Source organism: Cupressus sempervirens, chromosome 10 (assembly GCF_028749045.1).
Source record: "Cupressus sempervirens isolate cs-2001-9-10 chromosome 10, ASM2874904v1, whole genome shotgun sequence".
NCBI lineage: Eukaryota > Viridiplantae > Streptophyta > Pinopsida > Cupressales > Cupressaceae > Cupressus > Cupressus sempervirens.
In genome coordinates, this window is record NC_143127.1 from 880,429,248 (window position 1) to 880,443,165 (window position 13,918).

Sequence of the window (13,918 nt, forward strand, 5' to 3'; positions counted from 1 at the left end):
AAAGGCTTTACACTATGTCAATAGTGACCTGTTTAAAGGATTTTCAAACACTTTACTTGGAGTGTCACCCTATTAGAGGATTTTATCACCTTTTCAAAGGATCTACAACCTAGCTCTTAAGCTAACCTATCAACATAGGATTTTCCTTCCAATACAACTACTAGAAAGTATTAGATTAAATGAACATGATAGCTTACAATCTAAGATTGCTAAATTCAGGCACTTGATCTAGTTACTTTGATCTAATCCTTACTTTATCTGATATTTTTTCGATGCCCTTACTCTATTCTGTTGAACTGAATATGCAATGCTGATTAAATTACTAAGTCTTTAACACCCCTATTGCTTGCCTTGTTCTGCAATTCACTTAGTTTTTCTATTCATCTTCTTAGAAACTCCTTAACAACCTCAAATCATGGGGTCTTTGCCTTCTTATAAAGGCTTTGAAGACTTAGGGTTTGCAATGAATTCACGAACTTATTTTTTCCACTCAAATCCTTAGATTTATCATATTGGTTGCATGAAATCTCCACTTTTCTTATTAGCTGCATGCTGATTGCATAGGTAAAGCAAAAGATTCGATCTTATCTTTTACATCCTTCATGATTCATCCAAAAATGGTTTGCATCTAAGTTTGTGAAGGCACAAACTCATATGTTGATTCTATGTTACTCAACACATACTAGATTACTAGTGCTCGGCATCAACTGTGACTTGGCACCTACATATCACTCGTCTCATATGGTTCACTCAACACCTGTATCATGCTTGGCACCTAATGTCACTTAGCACCTATTGGAATTTTGGCTCGGGACATACTATGGCTCGGCATATATAGTGTACTCGGCTTCTATAGGAAAATTGGTTGAGTGTATTGACACTCAATTGTCAAAACCAATCTGAGACCAACATAGACTTGGTAGTTTAGATTTTATCTATATGTAAGAAGTTAAGATCTCTAGTTTCATACTTTCCTCTCATGCTGCATCATTTTTCTGAATGGCATTATGTTTTCCTCTCAGCACGATTCTCGTACAAGTGATGTAATTACTCTTTTGTCACCTCATCTTCATTCTATTATTATTTCACATGGTTCTAACGCCATGCACATATTCATTTGGCTTTTTCTTTCTATTAACAATCATTCTTTTGAAGTCATTCATGTTTATGCTCCCAATGATGTTGTGGATCTTATGAGGTTGATTGGCTAACAACTTGCCTCTAACTACTTAGGTTATGTGTGGTGACTTCAATATGGTTGAGTTGGCCTTTGACAAAGATGGCATTTTTATTTTTCACTGGACAACTAGGAAAAGGGAAGCCTAGTACTACATGTGTAATAAATTGGGCCTTTTCTATCCCAATACTAACTACCACCAACATAGTGGGGTTTGGCACACTTCGTCCAACTTCCAAGCTGGCTCTGAGCGCATTTCAAAACATCTCTATCATGCCATGATTACTGCACAATATTTTTTCTCCTTTTCTAAGGATTGAGATTTACCTATCATTCCTTTTCTAGATGTGACATTATCAGACCACTATCCCATTTATTTTTCTATTTTGTGGCACACAACTGGCCAATGAGTTGTTAAGACTCAATTCTTCCTCAATAAGTCAATACTGATGCATGCTTCCACCATTTCTCATATCCTGCGTGTCTAGAATTTGGAGCCACATCCACATTCCCAAATAGGTTGGATTCAGTGGTGGAATGATGCCATTACCAAAACTAGTCACTTTCTGTGCATCTATGGACAAAAGTTGGCATTTTTTAGATGGCACTCTTATGAGTCCAGTACTAATGCTCTTAAGAAATCTTTTGACGCTCTCACCCTTAACCCTTTTGATGTTGATTTGCTAGTTCAAATTTCCAAAATGTGCCATGAAAAATAGGTTTTGGATAATTATACTGCTCGATGGGCCCAAATAAAAACTTGCCTCCATTGGTTGGAGGTTGGTGATAAAGCTTCAAAGGAGTTTTTTTAGGCTCTTTGAGCCTGTCATAGCAATTTTGGGATTTAAAAAATGAAACAAGGCACTTCTGTTCTCTCCAATCTCCCTAACATCCTGCAAGCTTTCGTTCATCACTATGAAAACGTTTTTGCTTTGCAGAGAAATTTGATTGCTTGGGAGGAATCCCTTAGAAAGTGTATTTTTGTTACTCCAAACTACCTAGCAGTTGAGTAACGTGCTTTCTGTGAGCAACTTCTTACCCTTTGAGACCTTAAAGTGAAAGTTTTCTCCATGACTCATGATGGGTTTGGTTCAGCCCATTAACCTTCTTAATGTGTCCAATAAGATTATTGCTAAGGTAATTTCTCTTAAAATTTGTCGTCTCCTTCCTTTAATTGTGTGGCCCATGAAAACTGGCTTCATCAAATCCACATATATTCTTGACAACATCATTGTTATCCAGGAAGGTATGGAGTGGGTTCGCAAGTCAAATCAGCCAACTATTTTTTGGAAAATAGATTTTGCTAAAGACTATGACTAGATTCAATGGCCTTTCATTTTAGCTATGTTCAATGTTCTTGGTTTCGGTTCCAATGTTTTGAATTCTGTGGAGATGGTCTTTGGAGATGCTAATGCTTGCATTATTATCAATAACTTTCTATCTGATGCCTTTGGGCATTTTCATTCCATCAGGTAGGGTTGCCCTCTAGCTCTGGCATTATGTGTTCTTGCTGCTAAAGGGTTTTGTTACTTTCTAGCCAACTCCATCTCTTCAAATTTGGTTCATGGCATTTCTTTATTAGAGTCTTCTTTCCAATTGGTCAATGGTCATTTTGTTGATGATTCTCTTCTCACTATTTTAGATGATGAAGAAAACATCAATAATTCCTTGAATTGCCTTAAAAAAATTTGTAAAGCCTCTTACTCTACTATTCAATGGCATAAAATGCTCTATTATTGCCAATCCTTTTTGCCAGCTCCACCTTGGCTTAACCAGTTTGAATCAGAACAGGTCGTACATGGGGAGATTTTTTGCTTTTTAGGCATTCATCTTGCCTTTCTACCATCGCTAGTGGATCTATGGAACACTATGCTTTCCAAGATTAAGAAGAAGCTAAACTATTGGCTTACGAAACTTCTTTCTCTTACAGGAAAATTTTAGATTTTCTCTAAAGTTCTTGCAGCTACGCATGTCTATTATTCTTCTTGTTTAGCTTCTTCAAAATCCTCCTATTAGAAATTAGATTGATTGCTCCATGATTTTCTTTGGGCTTGTTGTTACAACCATCATGGCTTTCACAGAGTTGCTTGAGATTTTTGTTGTCTCCCCAAAGAGTCTAGAGCCGTTAGCCTTCTCTCCACATAGAAGCAAGGCTTTTCTCTTTGTGCAAAATGGATTATTTGTGCCATCGTTGGAGATGAAGCTTAGAAGATTTTGGTTTGGCATTTCATTTCGTCTGAATTTCTTGTTAACAGACCTGCATGGAAGGGGATTGGCTTTCAAACCCTTCTCATTAGGAAAGAACCTGTGAACATACTAGACTTTTTATTATTATTAAGAGCATATGGAAATCTTGGAAAGTTGTTTGGTGATGAGTTCCTTGATGGGCTCTCTTTGAACCAGCATAACATTAGGTGTTCTCCTAAATTTTTCATCTAGGGTATTCCTTTAGCAAAGACTCAAGGTACTAGTGCTCTATGTTTTTTCAAATGAGGCATCAAGACTCCTAAAGATCTTTTCTCTAGGGTATCCATGAGTCTTAGATCTTGGGAAGATATTTAAGTCTATTACTGTCTTGCCCATTCAGATCAACAGACTCTTAACTTGTTTCTTTTTGCAATTCGAGGTCACTTAATTCATAAAGTGGGTATCCAGTCTATTTGGCCTTGGTGGACTGACTGGAATTGGTATCATGTCACTCCTTTTACTAGCTACAAGCCAAGTTTTTGATATAGATGGATTTCTCCCCATCTATTGATGGTGGATACAATCAATCAAAGATTCCATTTGTAATCTTCCCTTTCTTAGTGGAGAAAGTGTTTTGACACTATTTGGAGTGTCATTACAGAACCCAAGATTGCTCATTTTGTTTGGTGCCTGGCTTTTCAAGATCTTCCCATTGGGCCTTAGCTTAAGCATATTAGGGTTCTGGATCCTCAGTGTCCATTTTGTGGCCAACCAGAGTCTTTCTTGAATATTTTCTAGTTCTATAGATGTACTCAAAATTATTGGCACTAGATTCATGTTTTTTTAAGTTGTTTTCGCCTAAACCCTTTTCTTGGCATATGGTTATTTTGGGTGATTCTCCTAGGATTCCTATAAAATTTACCCAAATCTAGCATACCTTCAAGATAGAGATTTTTTTCACTCTATGGAAAGATAGAATTGTTGTTCTTTTCACTCAATTTTTTTAATATAAATATTGCTATGTACACTAAAGTGTGCATTTGTAATAATGTAATGGCATGGATCCAAGTGCAAGCAAACAAGGTGGCTCTAGAGGTGGCCCACCTTCAAGAGATTCTCAATCACTGGGGTAATGCCCCTTGTATTCTTGCCAAAGTACCTCTGGATGCCTCAGTTGATATGCCACCGCTCAGAGGCCATCGCCTAGGGCACAATTCTTTAGGTAGCTAACACACCACGATTGCAGGCTTACTGCCATTGCTTTCCTAGTGGTGGCAATGGTGGTTGGCAACATTGCTCACTTTCCCCACCCGATGGTAGCACAAACTAGTCCCCAAATCCTCCTCCTTGTCCTCAGCATGTGGTTTCTGGAAAGTGGCCTTTCACTTGAAATTGGCCATCTCACCTCTGCGACCTAATACCAAGGATTCTGACCAAACCCCTGATGATTTTGCTAATGGCTGGAGTGTTCCCAACCCGCTTGCCAATCCCAAGGATGACTACGGATTTCATGATTGAGATGAACCACCCCCCAATTGGCACTGCTTTAGCTGCCTGAGGGTTACTTCTTATATGATTTTTTTTTATGAATAGTTGTTGATTATCGTAGGGTGATCTTGTATCCCCCGACCTTTTTTTATGAATTGTAATCTTAGTATATTATTTATTAATATAAAAGAACTATTCGTAAAATATATATATATATATATATATATATTCTTTTTACATTCATATAGCTTCTCCAAAATTTTCCCATAATTTAGAAAACTTTATAGGTAAATATTAAAAATTTATAGTTTATATAGTAGTTAGCTTTCAAGGGACGTGTTTTCATAAAAAATATAAAACTATGATGTATGAAGTGACGTTATATGGTTTTAATTTACCAAGGCGCAGATATGGACAATACTATAGATTGGCTTTTAAGTTTTTCTTTCTGGAGGTGGTTTGATAGTGTTCATATTCATTTACAGGAATGTTTTTTTCTAAATTAAGAGGAATAAAAATCCAGGAGAATACATTTAACGAATAATTGAATGAAAACAGTAACGATTTATTTACAAAAGCGGCGATTACATTACCATGGATGATGGTGTGAAGGGGAAAAACAGAAAGTCGGGAAGCGGAGAAAGAGGGTCCAAATTTTCCAATTTCTGACAAACATCCTCCTTTTCATCGCTTACCTCAATTATAGTCTTTTTACGAGACTCCTTTACAATATTCTTTCTGCGCTTCTTGTTGCAGGGCTCCATATGACCACACGCTGAGGCCCACTCAGCATAGGCAGATCCGTTGAGGGGAAAGTTGAGGAGAGCCTTGGATCCTCTCATCTTGTAAGCGGCACGGTCATATGCCTCAGCGGCTGCCTCTGGAGTGTCGAAAGTTCCAAGCCAAGTGCGGGCCCCACGCCTGGCGGAGTCCCTAATCTCCGCTGCGAATTTTCCCCATGGCCTGCGACGCACGCCTCTGTAATGCCGCTCAGACGGAACAGAAATCTTAAGCGACGGATTAATTTCCCCTCGACTACCGCACTTCAAATCCTGATCTCCGTCAGACAGATCAGCGGATGAGAAAATGGAATCCTCGCCCAGCAAATGCAACGAAATCTGTTGCAGAGCTGAGTGGTACTCTTCACTCGTCATTTTTAGAGGCAGATAGAAATGAATTAGGAGGAAGCTGCGATTATATATCTGGAGAGAGAAAGTCCTCTCTTTCTTCCTTAATTGCACTTACTGGCTGACTAGGGCTAGGGCTGAGAGATGCACATGTCAAGAACGTGCGCATCTCTGACATAACGATTAATAAACTCAGAGAGTATTGATACTGATTACAAAACATGCTAAATTTTGTAAACCCACTTTTATTTCCCTCGCCTTAACTTATAAAGATTCCTTGTTTTATTTTTATTTTTTACGTTTGATATCCGCATCCCGTTCGCGCGGATTAATTGACAGAATATTGACATAACATTTTCATTTTTAATTTACTCTAAAACATGCATTGGAAATACCGGTCTAATCCTACACTCTAAATCACGCTTTTAAAATGTATAATCATGTTGAGCGGGTCATCGAATAAAAAAGACCACGTTCCTCCTGGAAATATTTATAAAGACTCGTTGATTTCACAACACGATAGATATTAAACACACACACATATATATATATGATGCATCATCATTTTTATGTATTGTTATTTCTTTATGAATTCCTACAAAGACATGACACTACTGGAGTTATTCAACACTAAATATTTATTTCTTGGGAAAGTGTTTATTTTCACAGTATTTAAATGAAAGGTTGTTTTGTTTAATGCAAGATTTCCTCACATATAATTTAAACTACGGGATAGTCAAATTTATTTTAATTTACATTGGTTTTTTTAAAATTTAAATATTGTTTTAATTTAAATATTATTTTGAAAATAATTATTATTATTTTACACATCATTTTTTCTTTTTTTATGTAAAGATTTTTTATTTATTTATAAATTTTATATATTACATTAACCATTTTCTTTGAAAAATATATAAAATCTATAAAATTAAAATTAATCTTTTAAAATATACAAATATTAAAATAATAATTATAAGCAATGCTTAAGCACTTTCTAGAATTTCTATTACTAGGTTTTTCATGATATATAGTTTATTTGAACATTGTAAATTCTTATTTTCACTTTAACCAATATATTTTTAATTACTAAACTATAATGGCAAGTGGCACTTATTTTTTAATATATTGTTGGTACACAGATTTGTCATAGTAGAATTTTTCCAACGAAGTGTGTGGCAAATCGTTCACAACAATTGGATAGGCCATTGGTATGTGGCCTTCCTTTACGTTTAGAGGGGCAGCTCCCTCGTATGATATGATTTTTAAAGGGTTTTTTGAATAAAGAATCTAAAACTTCAAAGATCAAGAGAAAGTCGTTCAGGACGAATGCACCACACTTACAACCTTCTTGAATAAACAAGAACGATAACAAAGGTGATCAAAAACTACGCTCGAAAGCAACCAGTATTACCAAGCACATCATTATTCATAAACACTCACACAGTACTATGAGAATGTCTATTTACAACATATAACAATTTTGGTTTTAGAATAAGAAAACCGAAGCACATCTCATCTCATTTCCTTGCACGAAGAAGATAATAGAAAATTTTCAATTTCAGAGATTAAAAGTGTACATACTTTCCAAAATTTATCTCTCAATCAAAATTTCAGCATAGTGTTCCCTTATTTTAAAACAAAAAAAAAGTCCCCTTTACAAAGCCAAAAGGTGTCCTTATATAGACATAGAGGTTAATAACTACCTCTTCATGGTTAATAACTACCTCCAAAATATGTGATTTTGGCGAGGTTAATTAACCTCAAGAAAATTAACCTATACAAGAAAACTTGCAAAAATAAAACTTTAGCTAGAGTTCCTAAAAATGTTCACATATACAATCACTGATCTTCTAGCTACTAACTCTATCTATCTGATCTATCCAGACACAATTGATTTATCCTCGAAAGCCTTGTAAGCATCAAGGATGACCATCATTGATTCGTAGTTCAGACTGAACACATTTTCCATCTTGAGTTTGGCTTTGAGGTATCTATCCTGAATCTCTTCCGACTCTTGATCCCTTTTATGTAGCTGATTGGAGATAACAGGACTACAAACATTTTCCAGTTCATGTAACTTTTGTTCATACTCACGAGCACTTGCCAGCTGATTGGCATCTAGCCATTTAATTGTACTCTTTATATCTGTATTTTCTCCCTGATCTTCTTACTGAACTTCTCATCCTTGATAGTATTCCTCATGTAGTAGACATAGTTCTCCAAAATGTAACTAGCATATGATCTCTTTTGCACATGCTCGTCTCCTTCCTTGTATTTCTTTTCTTTCTCCACCATTCTCTCAATCTCAGCTTTGCTCTGCCTGCCCTTATCATTATTAATTGTGATGGTATTCTTAATCCTTGCAGGCTTTTCTTCAACACTAACATTCAAGATTCCATTAGCATTAATATGAAAACATTCAGATCTCTAAGCATCTTCACAACCAAAGATTCACCCGTTTCAAGCACTGCCTTGTATGTGCTTTCAAAGTTTCTTCTTCCAAGCAGCTCTGCAGATGCCCTGTGCAGATCATCAATATCGAAACTAGGGGAATCTAACCTTGATGTGAACACTATCTTTCCCTTATTCTTTAGCTCCGCTTTAGTTGCCGAAGAACTAGACTGGAATGTTTCTGTTATCTCTACATTTTTCAGAGTCATTCTATCGAGGATATTTTGTGCCAATTCAATATTTTTCATTTGGCCTACATATTTATGAGGGCATTGTCTACAAATACATGAGATGTCAAACCGGACTTGATGACATAGGCATGGATTTCCTTGTCCTATTGTAAAGCTGTTAAGTAAGCACATGGTGGTAGAATGGTGGATATGGTGAGAGTATTTGGCTTGACATCTATCATCTTTATCTGATTAAACAGTTTTAATGGTTCATTAGCAAATCCATGCTGGACATATCTGGTAATCAGTGTTATCCATGTGACTACATTTCTCTCTGGCATTTTGTTAATAGTTCACGTGCCTTGTCTATGCTCACTACACTTCGCATACATATCTATCTGAGCATTCACAATTACAACATCTGGCACAAAACCACTTTTAATTATGCTTTGATGAATGTCCATACCCCGATCCAAAGCTCCCAGTTTGGCACAACAAGCGAGAACGCGGGTAAAGATAGTTGACTTTGACTTCACCCTAGCTGATTCCATTAGCTTATATGCCTCCAAAGCCTTTTCAGCAAACCCATATTTTGCATATCTTGTAACCATGACATCCCATGAGATAGCGCTTCTTTCAGACATTTCTGTGAAAAGCTCCATAGCCTCCTTACAATGACCATTTTTTACATATGCTACAATCATCATATTCCATGAAACCGCATTTTGCATTTTCATGTCATCAAAAACTTTATCAGCATCAACCAAACCTCTGCACTTATCATATATGCTAATAAATGCATTTTACGAAAAAGTTTTTGTGGCATAGGTAAATCCATTGTTCTTGATGTAATAGTGGATTCGCTTGCCTTCTGAAAATGCTTTCTTTGCAATGCAGACCTATAGAAGTTGAAAATATGTGCAAGAGTCTACAGGATTGTTGTGCATTGTATGCAGATAATGGAGGGTTTCTTTTAAGCGACCCTCTCGGCAGAGTGCCCTCAGATTGGCAATTGATGTCATTGGATGTCTCGATCATTTTGTTTTAGATTAACATCAACATATCCTTGCTAGTTCAGATTTATTTGGTTTCTATTTTCAAATACGATCGTGTGAGCATAAGGAAAAAAAAACAGAACAATTCAGACCTCTTCCTGCCCTGAATGGAATGCCATTATGTAGTTAAAGTCGTGCCCTTGTATTTTCCTTTTACTAAATCATAAAAAGGGTTTTGGCGGTCTCTATCTTTGATATATAGTAGTTTTGGATTTATCTCCAGAAGAATTTTGCAGAGGTTCTCATATCCATTCAAAGCAGGCTCATGAATAATGGTCCTTTTTCTTTTGTCACATTCAGCCAGCATTTTTACAACTTGTTCCTTGATTTCTCCCTTCAATGTGGATAAAATGACCAGTCTTGCACTATCTTCATTAACAAACATAGCAGCCCAATGCAGAGCCATTTTGCCACTAATCAGAATCACTAGCTGACAGTTTTATACCATTTTCATACAGTTTCTTAAAAGTATCTGGAGCACCAACTAGTAAAGAGTAGCGGAGGAGCTGCTTCATAGAGGTTGAGAAAAACATGTTTTTGGAGGTCATCATTAATCTTTTGAAAGGTTAAGAAAAACGTGTTTTTTGAAGTCATCATTAACCTTTTGAGAGGTTAGGAAAAATGCATTTTTGGAGAGGTCAATTAACCTACTCCAAAATGTCATTTTTGAAAGTTATCATTAACCTTTTGAAAGGTTAATGGTTAATGATAGACTTGAAAACATGTATTTTGGGTCTCTCCATTAACTTGCAATAACTTGAGGCTCAGAAGTTGGGTTTTAAAAATTTCAAGTGCTGTGCGGAGCTGAGAATGAGCCGGAGACATGAAGATTTAGAAATTCACCAAGATTTAGAGATAAAATGGCCAATTTAAAGTTTAAAACTAAGTAAGTTTCAAAAATTAACTAGGGCTTATAAAATTGAAACAATTTTATAACTGAGCAACATATATATAATGTATTTTGAGGTTTTTATTTTACTAGAACTAATATCTATTTAATATATTTCAATTAATTTAAGCATTTTTAATATTATAAAGATATTATATTGTTAAAAAGTTCTAGATTTCTTAATTCCTTGTAGTTATTTCATTTTTTAAGTCTTAGGTCATAGTTTTAGGCTTTTAAAAAAATTTCTTTATAGACATATAATTTATTATTATTGTTGTTAAAACTCTTAATATAAATAATTACAATGACAATATTTACTAAAAGTATTTTTATTTGTATTATTTTTTCTAAAGTTTATTAATTATATATTTTAAATGGTTCTTTTCTTATCGGTAAATGACCAAAGTCTTCTATTATATTAGATAAATTAAAAAATAAGGAGTTTACAAAGTTCTCCATTCAAACAGGTACTAGTAGGAAAGAATTGAGTTAAAAAAACCTCTGGTCTATTCTAGAACCAAATTTCTATATTAAACAAATTAAAAGAGGCATACCCCAGTTGATTACAATTTCTTACTTACAAATTTTTACAATTGTAATAAGTAACAAAGAAACTTCGAAGGGTGGGGGAGGGGGGGGATCAATGAACTTGAAAAGAGACATGATAACAAAGTCCACTTCAAATGTCCTACCACTATGAGATAATCTTACCTATATCTACATGACAAAATATGACTATCAAATGTGGGTTAGCTACAATAGTTGAGGTGACAAATTGGAAAAGGGATTAATAATCAAAGCCTAATAGCACACTTAGGTTGGCTACTAAATAGTTCCTTTAAAAACTAACCTTTCTTTCCATTTCTATATTTACCAAATTTCAGATCTCCACATTAATATTTTCTTTTCTTGCTATTTACTATCTTGCCAATATTATAGCTAGTCTATTTAGATTATTAAATTTCCATTAAACTTTTAGGGATACATATTTTGTAAGATTAATTAGATGATAGCAATATCTTCCCTTAAATTGGTTACTCTTAAAAACCTTTAAGTTCTTAACTTAACTTAAAGGTTAATATAGTATAATACAAGGTGAAATTATAGAGAAAAAACCTTTGCGATGTAGCTACCTCTAAATTTTTATACCCATTTATTCCATCATTCAAAAGTTTCCTTATTAAATCATTATTTGATTTCTGCAATTAAATCCATACCTACTAAAGTCAAAAATAGGAATAACTCTGCATAAATTAAATGATCTATTATATTAAAAATATTTAATATTTACAATCAAAATTCTTTTAGTAGAAAACCTGCATTGTTTAAGCTAATAACCTCAGGGGCAGAACTTGCCCCAATAGCTGATAAGCAAGGAGAACTAGAAGGGGCCCAAAATTTATATAGGGCAAACCAAAAACAAGGATGAAAAAATAATAAGAGTCGTACTATAATGCTAACAAGAGCCCAAAATGCAAAACCCTCTACATATGATCCATTAAAATCTAACTGCATGAAGAACCTAAAAAGGATATAAATTTCATGTTTTTTAGTGCAAATCATAATAATCTTTGTACAATCTTTGTTGTTAGTCGTCAAGCATCCAAGTGGAAAGATAAATGCCATATGCCCTTTGCTTGACTTGTACAAATTGAAGAGTAAGAATTCCACATTCTCCAAATCTTTCAAATTCACATATGGCTTTACAAATGCAGAATAAAGAGTGAGATAATTATGGAGCCAAACTGTATTTGACTCCACAACTAATCCCCTCCAGTGATGAAGGAAGAAAATGTTTGGTTCCATCATTTTCCAAGCTTTATAAAACTGGATATTATCTTAATAGTCATGTTGGGATGCCTAAAGACCTTTAAAATGCTTATTATTACCTTAACATAGATTTTTTTAGTATATTTATAAACTATAAATCTTTTATTTTTGATAAAAGAAAATTAGCAAGAGGGTGTTGGACCGTGGAACAATCATAGAGTGAGTGTAAAGGACAAAAATAGACACTATTAATCAATGCATTATATTACATTAACAATCTATTAAAGATAAATTAACCATATATTAACAATAATTAGTGCCAGAGGACTCAAGGAATTGATACTTAGATCAACCTCTGTATAAAATATATGTTTGGAAGTGACTAAGCCACCAAATATGGTCAACATTCTCAAAGATAATATTGGGATAAGGCCCCATAAAAGAAACAATATTTAATAGAAAAAAAAAATGAGACACTAGAATAAGCCGTTTAAAACTTCCAACAATCACCTAATCATAGGTAGGAAACAAACTAAAAGATGCTATCATTATAGTTAAAAGAGAGGAATCTGACAACACACTGGCAGTCACTTGTAGGAGAAAGCTGAAAAAATACATTTGTAGAGAGCTAGATTGAAAAATATCTTCTTTTACACAACAATAACCTAATTGTCATTTCGAGTACAAACTATAGTCTCCCTTTTTGCCTCAAGAAAATATGGGTCCACCGATGGAGAAGCATCCTGAGTGTAAGGGCAATCTTGCATCACCCAACAATATTTTTGCTTTGTCATTTTCAATGACTATTATTTTAGTATATGGTTGATATTTATGGAAATTTACTATATATATTGAGTGGATCATATCATCTTAGAATGTTTTGATTTCATAGGTGGAGTTTAATCTTAGTCATACCGGCTTGCTAGTAGAGTTGCATTGTGATACCATATGTATTTTAGAAGCTTTTGATGTTTTTGTGTACAAATATTTTGAGCTTGGATTTAAAAGTGTTAGAAGCTCCAAAACAAAGTTGTACCTAGGATGACTAGTGCTTGTGCATCTTAGGAACTATAGCTCAAGAGCTAAAGATTCTAAAAAGTGCTTATAGTAATAAATTAGTAAATCATTTTAAATAGGATTTTTTTATTCTTCAAGGGCTAGGGTTAGTGTCTAGAGCCTTTGTTAGTGTTGAAAAATTGCTTATATAAGGAAGGCCCGTCGTCATGTTTAGGCAATATGGGATGGTAGTTTGTGGCTCTTTGTTGAAGAGTACTATGAAGAAATCCCTAGTGTGGATTTTATATTGTATTTGTGAAAAGTCTATAATTCCACAATAGTGGAGATAATAAGAAGCCAATTTTTTGTTCTACAATTTTATTTTTGTTCTCTATTTCTATGTGTGTTTGTGGTATTAAGGGCAGAACCCTTTATCAAGTGGTCTGAGAGTGACCCTTTTTTAAGTGTTATTCAAGGAGTTCCTAAGAGTATAAATATATCATTGAATGTGACACATTTTTCACTAGGGTTTTAGTGAAAGTCAAAAATGTCTTTATAATGGAAGCTTGGTAGAACAGTTTCTGGTGTAACACATGAGGGTTCTAGAT

General features: G+C 34.6%; 1 protein-coding gene across 1 annotated transcript; it reads right to left on the bottom strand.

Annotated features, from left to right (window-relative positions):
- Positions 1 to 5,396: 5,396 nt before the first annotated feature.
- On the bottom strand, positions 5,397 to 6,023 carry LOC149536802 (pathogenesis-related genes transcriptional activator PTI5-like). The gene has a single exon (XM_089806971.1). It carries the CDS (start codon positions 6,004 to 6,006, stop codon positions 5,437 to 5,439), a length of 570 nt encoding a protein of 189 aa, XP_089663097.1. The 5' UTR covers positions 6,007 to 6,023; the 3' UTR covers positions 5,397 to 5,436.
- Positions 6,024 to 13,918: the final 7,895 nt, after the last annotated feature.